The sequence below is a fragment of the Phragmites australis genome, chromosome 12 (assembly GCF_958298935.1).
Source record: "Phragmites australis chromosome 12, lpPhrAust1.1, whole genome shotgun sequence".
Classification (NCBI taxonomy): domain Eukaryota; kingdom Viridiplantae; phylum Streptophyta; class Magnoliopsida; order Poales; family Poaceae; genus Phragmites; species Phragmites australis.
This window is the reverse complement of record NC_084932.1, coordinates 31078774-31092049: the sequence shown is the minus strand read 5'-3', so window position 1 is coordinate 31092049 and position 13276 is coordinate 31078774. Positions and strand designations below refer to the sequence as shown.

General features: G+C 46.1%; 2 protein-coding genes across 9 annotated transcripts; both read left to right on the top strand.

Annotated features, from left to right (window-relative positions):
- Positions 1–4075: 4075 nt before the first annotated feature.
- On the top strand, positions 4076–5933 carry LOC133886167 (uncharacterized). Of its 4 annotated transcripts, none has more exons than XM_062325907.1 (3): positions 4076–4626; positions 4975–5026; positions 5744–5933. In XM_062325907.1, the coding sequence occupies exons 1-3, from the start codon at positions 4094–4096 to the stop codon at positions 5786–5788; spliced, it is 630 nt and encodes a 209-aa protein (XP_062181891.1). In that variant the 5' UTR covers positions 4076–4093; the 3' UTR covers positions 5789–5933. The 4 variants fall into 4 exon arrangements, 3 of the variants coding, with proteins under 3 accessions (XP_062181891.1, XP_062181889.1, XP_062181892.1); XM_062325905.1 differs by having other exon boundaries at positions 4975–5041; XR_009903354.1 differs by having other exon boundaries at positions 4076–4637; positions 4975–5933.
- A 4982-nt stretch (positions 5934–10915) lies between these two features.
- LOC133886120 (uncharacterized) lies at positions 10916–12778 on the top strand. Of its 5 annotated transcripts, none has more exons than XR_009903344.1 (3): positions 10916–11471; positions 11820–12031; positions 12589–12778. XR_009903344.1 is itself a non-coding variant. In XM_062325850.1 (3 exons), the coding sequence occupies exons 1-3, from the start codon at positions 10940–10942 to the stop codon at positions 12603–12605; spliced, it is 612 nt and encodes a 203-aa protein (XP_062181834.1). In that variant the 5' UTR covers positions 10918–10939; the 3' UTR covers positions 12606–12778. The 5 variants fall into 5 exon arrangements, 4 of the variants coding, with proteins under 4 accessions (XP_062181834.1, XP_062181835.1, XP_062181836.1 ...); XM_062325850.1 differs by having other exon boundaries at positions 10918–11482; positions 11820–11871; XM_062325851.1 differs by lacking the exon at positions 11820–12031 and having other exon boundaries at positions 10918–11482.
- The last annotated feature ends 498 nt before the right edge of the window (positions 12779–13276 follow it).

Sequence of the window (13276 nt, the reverse complement as noted above, 5' to 3'; positions counted from 1 at the left end):
TCCCGTGCTCGCCTCCGTCAAGTTCAAGCGCCCAGCCGCTGCCTCTGAACCAAATTCCCTCCCGCGCCGCTCACGGACCTTGCTCGGTTGCTCCTGCCCGCGGCGGCGCGTTGAGAGCGCAGTGGCCAGAGGCGGTCAGGGACGGGACCATCGGGAATCCGTGCGGAGAGAGCAGATGGCCGGCGCATGGCACACGTCGACACCCGTGCGCCATCGACGCCCTTAGCAGAGCCTTGTCAACGAACGCGTTCCCCAGGACTTTGGACCTCCTCGGCTGCGGCGTGGCTTCGTCGGTGGCCGGCTCCCCCCGCAAGGTCGTTGCTTGATGGGTGCTGAGGACCTACGTGTTGGATCTGCGCGTCATCTTGCCTTGTGCAATGGATGCCACAGCGTCCGAGGGCACCGTGGCCGGCGCAAAGATACATGTGATTCGGTACCGCCTCGAGCAGCTCGGCCTTGTTCGCGAACGCGAATCAATATATGATCTTTGTGAAGCAAGTAGGATAAGAAATGTGAATTCTGAAACTGGTAAACTTCACAACCTTTCACTCAGCATTTCTGGCATCTCAAATTAAAGTTAGTGAGGAGTGGAGGAGCAGCAGGAATAGAAGTCGCACTACAGAGAACGAGGGTCAATGTCGCAAGCACCAAAGAAGTCCATACCTGGTCGATCATGGTGGCGATGAGAGGATGGAAGGATGTAGGGCGCTGCAATGCCCAGGCCCAGCCGCAGATTCCCCCCCCGTGACATGGTGCATCAATTTCACTCCTGAAATCCTCAGGCTTCGTTTGGCAAGCCGGTGAAATCACCCACGTGGGGTCTAACCCCCACTTGGATTGGGTTAATCCACGTCCAATCACCCAATCCACACCAGGGTCAAACCAGACCAAAGATATAACCCCGGGGCCATTTGGAAGTTGTTCGGGAAAGTCCTTTGGAAAAGTTAAAAATAACTAGAACACAGACGATCCACAAATTGCAAGGGAAAACATTCATAAACCTATTTGACGCATCTCATCGATGAACCACAAATTGCAAGGGGACAAATAAGAACCTCTAAACATCTCGCAAATATTAGAAAAAAAGATAAACATTACTCCTCACCGTTGACACATTTCATCGAACATGCACATTCACTGCGTGTTATTGACACAAAACCTCTTCGATGTAAGCCTAGCATTGTCATCGTTGCCGTCAGAGATATGTCATCAGTGCCGGGCCGCCGGCAACTTCGCATGCTATAACCTGCAGGCTACTGAACATGGATGACATGATGTTCGCTCGCTGGCGTTTGATCACCAGATGTTCATATACAGCCTACCCAGCCAAACTACGGTGATGCGGCAGAGCTTTCTTCGAAGAGATCCCTTATTGGCTCATCGCGGTACAATATGGCCAAGACACTGATGTCATCACCGGCCAAGACACTGATGTCTCCCTGGACGGCCTCGTGTCGTTGCTCCACAAGGAGAACCCACCGATCCATGAAGTGACATTGCACAGCTCCCTGACGACTGACATCCACCGTGATGGATCTGAGCAGCTGGATGGGCATGGGGTGCGTGGTCGTGCTGCATGCCCGGACCGCCATCGAACGGGCATAGAGGTAGCCTCTTGGACAGTTAGCGTTGTTGAGGCCGTCGCCGCGCTGGATATCCTCCGTCCAAACCCTCTTCGTGACAGCCGGAGAAGCTAGGCAGCGTCGCCGGTGGAGAAGAGAGGTGACAATTGAGGAGAGATGTGGCTCTCGTCGTGATGGCCAGAGAGGGTGATCGTGTTGCTCCGTGACAACCGGCGAGGCGACGAGTGGAGAGATGAGAGAGGGAGGCGGCGACGGCGATGAGTGTTGAGTTGCGACACACTCCTCGCGAGGGGATAAGTTCCACCTCCCAACTAGAAGTTTAATATCCCCGTGTAATCGCTTGGATTGGGAGGGGGTTTTCCTCTTCCAAAGTACAACCAAATGCACTTTTTACTTTGACGGGGAAAAATCACATGGGTGGTTTGACACACGTGAATTGGGCCCTGTTCCCCGCCGATCCAAGGCTCGCCAAACGAAGCCTCACGGGTCACTTGGGTGTCGCACCGGGAGGTTTCTCGTGGTGTAACTAGTTGGGCACATGTGAGACCTGGCCAGCCCGCGTTCGAAGCCCCCCACTCCTCAAGTCCCTGGGTCTTTCAAAAAAAAAAAAAAATCCTCACAGGTGCTGTTCCTGGTAAAGCTTACACTGAATGATTCAGGTGAAAAGAGAAAACGACTCCTCAACTCGATTCCGGCAATGCTCGCCTATGCTAACTCGTCGTACCAGTGCAAACAAGACCCTGAAGCCTGAACGGTCTGCACGCTAGAATGCAGAGGGGAACAAACAACAAGGGCAGCGCCTGCAAGAACTGAGCAAAGGGACAACACCGCTACCAACGAAGCTATGATCAGCGTGAAGACCAGCTGATCCTTCACTCACGGCGGCCGTCGCCGGCGGCGGCGCTGTGCCGCGTAGCAGCAGTATTCGTTTTCCGTTGCTCTTTGCATGTTTAATTGGCTTTCGTGCTAACACGCATGATCTTGTAGGCCAACAAGCACAACAACAAGGCGCGCCTCCCGCTATACAGGCCGCACATTCACGATTTGACGGCGGACGGGGACCTAGCGGGTGGTCGGCGTTTCAAGTACCGTCCACCCCGGGTCGCAACAAGACCGCCTCCGCTGCACGCCATGGCGCGCCGCCGCGTTCCGGCCGTCTCCGCCTTCCATACCTTACTCCTCCTGGAGGACTCGCTGCCGCCACCGAATGTACGCATGCATCCTTCATGGTCTGTTGGAAAAAACCGCCTCCTCCGATTCACGCCGTGCCGTGCCCTTGCTGCCATGCATCCCCTTCCACGGTTCCACCTGGAGACCTCGATGCCGCGCTTTATTGCATCTAGTTCTAGCCAGGGGCCCAGGTCTAAGCTCGTGCAGTATTCCAAACTCCGACAACCCGCAGCGATGGCTTCCTCTCCTTGCAGCCGACGTGGACTGCGCCCATGAGCCGCCCCCGAGCCCGGGCAGTGTCTGCAGACGCGTGCTCCCAGGACGATCTCCATTGCCACGACGTCGACGGCCATGTTCTCAGTTTAATTTCATTCTCACTTAATGAATACCAACACTTGGGCTCCGTGAGTCAGCGCCGGGCGTGATCGCCGCGCGTGTAGCCGAAGACGCTGTCTCCAAGTAGGGGCTCGAGGCAGTGAGCTGGCGCCGGACGTCGAGGGCGCCGGGGCGCTCATGGAAGCCTCATTGGCAGCCGGCGCGCCTATGCCTCCGTGATTGCTCGGCGGGGAGCTCTGCACGCTCGGTGACGACGTCGTCAGCGAGCATCTGTCAGTGTTCCAGTGCCCAACCTCGACCACGACTGGCAGCTGGCGCGCCTATGCCTGCGTGGTTGGTAGACGTGGGGGATCTGCACGGTGACGACGTCGTCAGCGAGCATGGTCGGTATTCCAATGCCCGACCTCGACCACGACCAGCATCGTAGGAGCGCCGCGAGCTCACGGCCGATCATGTGGCGTGGCGCACGCGCACCGCCATCTGGCTGATCGATGAGGCTCTCGCTCAATGGTGCGTGCGTGCGTGCTCCATCGCTCAATCACGGTTTTAGTTGTGGCTGGCGTCGAGGAAGATGAGCACGAAGAAGGCAGTGACTAAGGTGCCTAGCCCCCTGCCGGCGCGAATGGGGTCGCCTTGGATGTCGGCCTCCGAGAGGAAGAATACGGAGGCAAGTAGCGGCGGGAACGCGGTGGCCATCAGGCGAGCCGAGGCACGAATCAGAGGCGGCGCTCATGGAGCACCTGACCAGGTCGTGGGGGTGGACGGCTGTAATACCGAATTTTTGGAGAAAAAATAAAAAGAGATTTGACTAAAAATTTTACTTTTTGATCCGTTGCCTGTATGAACGATCGGAGACCGCGATTGCGTTCATCTCGTCGAGACGAACCCATTTTGCTATTCATATGTCTGTTCCGGGTATTTTGTAACCCGTAGCAAGCCCAATAAATCTAGACCATTCGTTGTTTTGAAAAAAAAAATAAAAAAAAGAGAGAGATAAGTACTGGATGGATCGGTCCTCAACCCGATCCATCCAGACTCTTCAGTGCTCGTGCTTCGCGTCTTTCTCTCGCGTGTCTCTCTCTCTCACACACTCTCTCTCTCCATCGCTGCTGTGCGCTGCTGTCCGCTGCGCCGGCCGTCGCCGCCAGAGCGTCGCGCCGCCGTGCGCTCGCGTTGCTGCCGCGCTGCCGTCCGCCGCGCCGGCCGTCGCTGCCAGAGCTAGCGTCGCGCCGTCGTGCGCCTGCGCGCCGCTGCCGCGTGCGCCGCGCCGCCGCCGTCGCGCCGCCGTGCGCGCTGCCGCCACCTGCTCTGTGCTGGCCGCCGTGAAGAAGCAAGCAGCAGCCAGCACCGAAGAAGCAAGCAAGCTGCCGGCAGAGCAAAGAAGCCAGGAAGAAAAAAGAGAAAAGAAAAGAAAAGAAAAGGAAAGAGGAAAAAAAAAGAAGAAGAAAGAAAGGAAAAAAAAAGGGAAAAAAAAGAAGGAAAAGGGAAAAGTTGGAAATTTCGGATTTTCGTCGGATTCATCGTCAATCTTTCGAAGGTGATTTCTCGGTAATTTCTGGATATTTGTGATTTGATTAAATCAAATCAATCAATTCCTGTCGTATTATTTCATGTGATCAATAGTCTGTTTCGTTTCGATAATCATTATTGATTCGAAGATACGATATCCGAGTCGAAGTATTTATTTCGATCATCAGAGCGAAGTCTAATTAGTGAGATTTTAGTTCGACTCTGAATTGAAAATAGTGTATCATTTCATGTGATACAATTGTATGTTCAGTTTTTCGGAATGTAGGCGTATACGTGACGTTTTCAGACGTAGAATTGACGCTTCATATTTTATGTGTTATAAATGTGTTTTAGTTCTAATAGTATGCCTGTACAGATGGTACTATTTTCGGACGTTCTTGATCGAATTTTCTTCATCGTCGGTAAAGGCAAGTGAATGTATTGTATGACTATGCTTTAACCTAATATTGGGTTGCCTACATTCTTTAATTACAGTGCATTCATCTAATCTGAATGACTGATTCTGGACTGAGTACTATGTTGTTTACGTTTCCAGAAGTTTACTCGATGATTGATTTATGAAGTGCAGTAGGCATAATATGCCATTCTGCAGTTGTTCATTAGTGTTGTATGCGATGTTTTTTTTGAAGTCTCAAGCATATTCCGGAAGTTATGTTGGTTATGCTTGAAGCACGTCATACATATATGTCTCATGCATTGGAAGTTTGTCGTCGTCTTCTGGCCGCGACCGTACCGGTACAGTACCGTATGTCACCCGAGAAGGGGTACGGTGCACACCCTTACGTTACCCGAGGAGGGGTAAGGGTGAGAAGAGCATGTCATGTGCATGGTTATGTCTTCTTGTGAAATTCAATGAATTATTCATATCAAATCTTATTTCCTTTAATTAGCGTGTATATAGATATATATGCGGCTCTGAAGGCTTATACCAACCGAATGTTAAAATGTTTAATGTTATCGTTGGATTTGCTTAGTCATAACTGTTTCTCCTGGTGTTGGCGGTCTGTTTCATTACTAGTTTCTATTTAGAATTGTTAGCACATTCAACTGTGGCTAAATAGCTTTTTGTTAAAGTACCTTTCACTTGCTGAGATTTTCGAATCTCACCCGTGTTTTTTTTACAGGTATGTTTAGATGTTGACGTGCATTTTGGGGATGGATCTCGGTAGCTGCACACACTAACTTATCACGATGTCGATAGCTCAACCGGTGTATACAAGTGGTGTGTCTGATGGTCCGTCGTTTGTTTTTGTTTATGTTGTGGTACGACGCTGGTAGCGTCGTGGTGGACTCTATATATATGCTGGTTATATCTGTTTCTGCCTGCCTGTGATATTTTCTTTTGGTCAGTTATACCTCTCTATAGAGAAAATACTGCCAAAATTTCCTTTTTTTATATAAATAGGCTTGGTTGTAAAGTAGGGTGTTACAGCTTGGTATCAGAGCCTAGGCTTTAGATCCTAGGTAATTGAATGATAAACCTGACACACTTGCACAAATAGGATGGGTATGGGATGCATTGCATTGCATACGTCTTGTTTATCTTTGTTCGCTTATGTTCACTATCTCATATAAGTACTATTGAAGTTGTTTGTTTGATTGTCCACATATTCTTTAGTGTTTTATCATTGATATATATCGTTAAGTTGTTGGAGTCAGTTCCGTTGGAATGGTGAAATTGTCAAGGCGTTAAATTTGTTACCTTGGCCATTAGAACCTGAGAAGCTTCAGAGGATCAATAGTATAATTGTTGTATGGCACTGCAGATAGGTTAAGTGGAGGGCCCCCATGATGCCTTTTCTGCATTGTCAGGTGAGGTTGACCAAGAGTTAGGTTTGCGATCCAACTATCCACATACAGAGCGAATATTTGGGGTACGAGATGGACTGGCCCCCATGTCGTTGACCCTAACTATTCGTTCTCGAAATATCGGAGAAATGGATCGATGTGTGCCTTACCATATAAGATAAGGTGATAATGTTTTCAACCTAACCATTAGAATGGTGTAGGATTTCTTTTCCCCATGGAGTCGGGGCAATCTTTTTGCCGATTGTGTGAAAATGTGTTGACAGTGAGATCCTAATAGGGTTCTGGGAGTTTTTCTAATCTTTTGCTAGACTTGTACCCTAGTTGTTGATGTTTTGAGGATTAATTAACACCTCGTGTTTAAGTTGAAATGTTTACATACCTTATGTGTCAGTTTCTTTAATATCTGAGAATAATCTTTTATGGTTGGAATATCTATGCATGTTTTGAAATGATTATTTGAGGTAGTTATTTTGTTAAGTTAGCCTTTGTGGAAGAGTCCACTGGCTATGGGAGTTGGAGTCATCGATTGCGTTGCAGCGACTGATTCGCGTCATAGTGACGCTAGTGGAGTGACGCCTAGGGCGTTGGTGTTGTTTAGAGGTTGTCGGAAAAATTGTGGCCTATAACATCATTATGAGGTGCTATGTTGGCGTGTCGTTATGGGAGTTGGTAGTTGAGTTTGATAAATTCTACTCGCCGAGTAGATTCCGAAGATAAGGGTTATTTGAATCTTTCCTGGCTAAGTAACCGGAGGTATCACTAGAGCCTGTTGTAGCAATTCTTCGAGTGGTTCTTGGTATGTGGTTTGCTTTGAGACTTTCTTTCTTAGATTTCATGAATTGAGTGGATCTGAAGAAGTGGCTAGATCCTGGCTTAAGATTTTCCCGCAATGGAGCAGGTTTGTGTTTGTTGCTCCAGTTTATTCTCTAAGCTGAAGTTTTAGCCAGGAAGTGTCTGGGTAGGTTTGCATACTGGAAGTTTGTTCCTATTGGGAGTAAATATCTGCTGTTACATAAAGCGATACTCTACGTACTTGGTCGCTAAGATGTCAATACGTGTTTTGAGAATAGCTTAAAATCAGTTTTTATCTAAACTTTGGTTTGAGGGAAGAGCATTGTAAATAGTGGAGTTTATTCCAGAATTTAAGTGCTGAGATTAGAATTATGTTTGGGAGCTAAGGGTTGCTCCCCTGTTTAAAGGAGTTTTGTGAAAGAGGATGAACATTTGGGGTGTATCTCCGTAGTTTTGTTGTTGATCAGGAGAGGGTATGCCTTCTAAGGACCCGGAGAGAAGCATTGTATGCTAACGCTCAACCTGTTGACGGTAAATTGGTGTTGCAAATGGTGCTTGCTAAACTAAATTCGCAAAATAACTAAATTGGAGTTGGATTAACAGGGTTGAGGTTGCAGAAGTCATATTTTCAACCCTCTCCATGAGCTTTCCGCAGCGATCATCTTGTCGGTTAGATTAACCGATGTCTTTTCAACTTTTGAGGAGGATGTGTTTTTGCATGCAATTTTACTTTGAAGAAGTTGTGGCGTGGTTACCGATAGTATGACTGTCTTGGGAATGTGAGCAAGATGTGAAGTTCTTTAGTATGCCAGTTTGGCATGTTTCTGAATATACCGGTCAACACAGTTTACCTATTGGTCCAAGTGCCTCTGGATGGAAGTGTTCTGGTATTCAAGTTGGAAAGTGCAAATCTAAATTTGTACCATGAAGGATGAGTCGTTAGATGTTTGGAAGGATTGAATTAGGTAAGTGGTTGTAATCTCCTGATCACCCCTTCTAGACTTGGTGATACATCGGGATGAGAGTGACCAACTGTAGGTTTATATCTTAACGTTGTGACTGTCTCTTGCGTGGATCTACCCGCACTTGTATTTTTTTGGGAGTTAGTGATGTTGGTAGAAGAGGTGAAGTGTTGATGTTTCTTTAATCTGGAACCATAAAGGTTTTAAATTGATCCTTCCTGTGAAGGAGTTGAAGTTGAAGTGAAGAAGGTTTATATTCTTATTGGGGGGTTTCGACCCGAGTTTATGGAGTTAGCCAAATAATATTTTTTTGGTGTGATTGCATTCACCAAAAAGGATGTTTCTGGGCAATTAATGCCTTGGTTTTAGAACTAGTCGAAGAGAGTGTCTCATAATTGGCTGGTATAGTATTAGCAGAAATGTTGTGTGTTTTTGGATTCGTTTTCCCTTCTAAGAGTGAGAAGGCAACGGAATGGTAAAGACCGTCCAATGTAACCGAGATTCAGAGTTTTCTTGGATTCGCTGGCCATTACTGACATTTTATACAAGGTTCTTCCTTTATTGCAAAGCCTATGATTAGACTTACTGAGAAGTGTGTTCCATTTGTATGGACTGATGAATGTGAGATAAATTTCCAAACTTTGAAGAATAAGTCAGTGAACGCTCCTTTTCTGGCTTTGCCCGAGAGTGGCAAGCGTTTCGCAGTCTACACCGATATTGTCCGAATTGGACTTGACTGTGTGCTTATGCAAGGAGATCAAATAATTGCATATACTTCCAGACAATTGAAAACTCATGAACAGAATTATCCCACTCATGATTTAGAATTGGCTGTAGTGGTTTTTGCCTTGAAGAGTTGGAGGCATTACCTGTATGGTGAGTCATGTGATATTTTCACTGATCATAAGAGTCTCAAGTATATTTTCACTCAGAGAGATCTGAATTTGAGACAACGAAGATGGTTAGAATTAATCAAAGACTATGATCTGATAATTTAGTACCATCCCGGAAAGGCTAATGTTGTAGCTAACGCCTTAGCAGAACAGGTGTACCTAAAGCAATAATGTTTTTCCATTCGGATTTGGATCGGATGGGGATATCTTTTTGCTTGGCTGGCACTGTGCAGAAAGAAACTCAAATGATCATCCAATCTGCTATACTTGAGTGTGTACGTGAAGCTCAACAATATGATCGTCTTCTTTTAGAAGTTCGAAAGAGGACTTCGATGAAAAAAAAAATCAAAGGAATTTACCATTGTTGAGAATGGCGCAATACGCTTCAGAGGACGTCTTTGTGTACCACAAAAGGTAGATGTGAAAATGAATATCTTGAGAGAGGCCCACTAGACTCCTTATACAAATCATCCGGGTAGAACCAAAATGTATCGAGACCTAAACCAAAAATTTTGGTGGAAAAGGATGAAAGTGGATATTACTAAGTACGTTGCAGCTTGTGGTGTCTGCCAACAAGTATAGACTGAGCATAAAAGACCTGCAGGATTAATGCAATCCTTAGAAATCCCAGAATGGAAATAGGAACATATCACTATGGACTTTGTTGTTGGGTTGTCTCGTTCACCTCGAGGCAGAGATGTTTTTTGAGTTGTCGTGGGTAGGCTTACCAAATCCGCACTTTTCATTCCAATGAAGACAACCAGTTCGGCACATGAGTTGGCTCCTTTGTATATCAGGGAACTAGTGAGGTTGCATGGTATGCCAAAATCGATCATTTTAGATCGGGATTCCAAATTTGTATCCCAGTTTTAGCAGAATTTGCTTATAATAATAGCTATCAAGCAAGTATTTGGATGGCTCCTTTTGAGACCTTATATGACCGAAGGTGTGTTTCCCCTTTGTGTTGGGATTTTGTTGGAGAGATCACTTCTTGGTCCGGATATGGTTCAGCAAACATCAGAAAAGGTGCATCAAATATGTCAGAACATGTTGGCTGCTCCAAGTCGACAAAAGAGCTATGTAGTTGTCCGGAGACGAGACTTAGTATTTGCAGTTGGCGACCATGTTCTTCTCAGGGTATCACCAACCAAAGGTGTTGTACGTTTCGGTATGTCTGGAAGCTTAACCCGAGATACATTGGTCCTTTTCTAATCACAGCCCGAGTAGGCAGTTTGGCGTACCGTCTTGAATTATCAGACTCAATGAGTAGAGTACATAATGTCTTCCATGTTTCTATGCTAAGAAAATATCTGGGAGGCCCTGAGCATAAAATTGATGTTGAATCAATCACGATAGAGAAAGATCTGACCGTAAAGTGCCACCCGGTACGTATTCTGGATTCCTCAGAGCGAGTTATGAGGGGGAGGACTATCAAGTTTGTGAGAGTCCTTTGGACAAATCAAACAGAACGAGAAGCAACTTGGAAACTCGAATAACAAATGCGCAAGGAGTATCCTGAGCTCTTTGAGACTGGTGAGTCATAAGTTTTGAAATATTTTACCTCTGTTCCATAGTTGCCATGGAAGCGGTAGAATTCGGGGACGAATTCCTTTAAGGGGGGAAGAATGTAATACCGAATTTTTGGAGAAAAAATAAAAAGAGATTTGACCAAAAATTTTACTTTTTGATCCGTTGCCTGTATGAACGATCGGAGACCGCGATTGCGTTCATCTCGTCGAGACGAACCCATTTTGCTATTCATATGTCTGTTCCGGGTATTTTGTAACCCGTAGCAAGCCCAATAAATCTAGACCATTCGTTGTTTTGAAAAAAAAAATAAAAAAAAGAGAGAGATAAGTACTGGATGGATCGGTCCTCAACCCGATCCATCCAGACTCTTCAGTGCTCGTGCTTCGCGTCTTTCTCTCGCGTGTCTCTCTCTCTCACACACTCTCTCTCTCCATCGCTGCTGTGCGCTGCTGTCCGCTGCGCCGGCCGTCGCCGCCAGAGCGTCGCGCCGCCGTGCGCTCGCGTTGCTGCCGCGCTGCCGTCCGCCGCGCCGGCCGTCGCTGCCAGAGCTAGCGTCGCGCCGTCGTGCGCCTGCGCGCCGCTGCCGCGTGCGCCGCGCCGCCGCCGTCGCGCCGCCGTGCGCGCTGCCGCCACCTGCTCTGTGCTGGCCGCCGTGAAGAAGCAAGCAGCAGCCAGCACCGAAGAAGCAAGCAAGCTGCCGGCAGAGCAAAGAAGCCAGGAAGAAAAAAGAGAAAAGAAAAGAAAAGAAAAGGAAAGAGGAAAAAAAAAGAAGAAGAAAGAAAGGAAAAAAAAGGGAAAAAAAAGAAGGAAAAGGGAAAAGTTGGAAATTTCGGATTTTCGTCGGATTCATCGTCAATCTTTCGAAGGTGATTTCTCGGTAATTTCTGGATATTTGTGATTTGATTAAATCAAATCAATCAATTCCTGTCGTATTATTTCATGTGATCAATAGTCTGTTTCGTTTCGATAATCATTATTGATTCGAAGATACGATATCCGAGTCGAAGTATTTATTTCGATCATCAGAGCGAAGTCTAATTAGTGAGATTTTAGTTCGACTCTGAATTGAAAATAGTGTATCATTTCATGTGATACAATTGTATGTTCAGTTTTTCGGAATGTAGGCGTATACGTGACGTTTTCAGACGTAGAATTGACGCTTCATATTTTATGTGTTATAAATGTGTTTTAGTTCTAATAGTATGCCTGTACAGATGGTACTATTTTCGGACGTTCTTGATCGAATTTTCTTCATCGTCGGTAAAGGCAAGTGAATGTATTGTATGACTATGCTTTAACCTAATATTGGGTTGCCTACATTCTTTAATTACAGTGCATTCATCTAATCTGAATGACTGATTCTGGACTGAGTACTATGTTGTTTACGTTTCCAGAAGTTTACTCGATGATTGATTTATGAAGTGCAGTAGGCATAATATGCCATTCTGCAGTTGTTCATTAGTGTTGTATGCGATGTTTTTTTTGAAGTCTCAAGCATATTCCGGAAGTTATGTTGGTTATGCTTGAAGCACGTCATACATATATGTCTCATGCATTGGAAGTTTGTCGTCGTCTTCTGGCCGCGACCGTACCGGTACAGTACCGTATGTCACCCGAGAAGGGGTACGGTGCACACCCTTACGTTACCCGAGGAGGGGTAAGGGTGAGAAGAGCATGTCATGTGCATGGTTATGTCTTCTTGTGAAATTCAATGAATTATTCATATCAAATCTTATTTCCTTTAATTAGCGTGTATATAGATATATATGCGGCTCTGAAGGCTTATACCAACCGAATGTTAAAATGTTTAATGTTATCGTTGGATTTGCTTAGTCATAACTGTTTCTCCTGGTGTTGGCGGTCTGTTTCATTACTAGTTTCTATTTAGAATTGTTAGCACATTCAACTGTGGCTAAATAGCTTTTTGTTAAAGTACCTTTCACTTGCTGAGATTTTCGAATCTCACCCGTGTTTTTTTTACAGGTATGTTTAGATGTTGACGTGCATTTTGGGGATGGATCTCGGTAGCTGCACACACTAACTTATCACGATGTCGATAGCTCAACCGGTGTATACAAGTGGTGTGTCTGATGGTCCGTCGTTTGTTTTTGTTTATGTTGTGGTACGACGCTGGTAGCGTCGTGGTGGACTCTATATATATGCTGGTTATATCTGTTTCTGCCTGCCTGTGATATTTTCTTTTGGTCAGTTATACCTCTCTATAGAGGAAATACTGCCAAAATTTCCTTTTTTTATATAAATAGGCTTGGTTGTAAAGTAGGGTGTTACAACGGCACTTGAAACCCTGACCACCCGGGGGCATCTAATTCACGCGCGCGCGCCAGGGAGGCAACCGGCAACTTTTCCGACAGTCCCCACCCACTTTCTGTTTTTGGAAATTTTTCCCACCCGTGTCTTTCCGTTTTTGGAAAAAAATTTGGATAAGTTTTTCGAAAAAGTTAAAAAAAAAGTTTTGAGTAAAAGTTAACACGAAAAGTTTGCTCAGAAAAATTTTGAGAAAAAATTTTCAGATTTTTTTAAAAAAATGGAAAGTGGGGCTCGACGGGCAGCACGAGCAGCCCGTTGGGCGCGCGTGCGAATCAGAATTTCTGCAACCACCCTGGTCGTTATTTTGATTACCGAACACCCCCTTGTCCCTGGAAACCGTCCC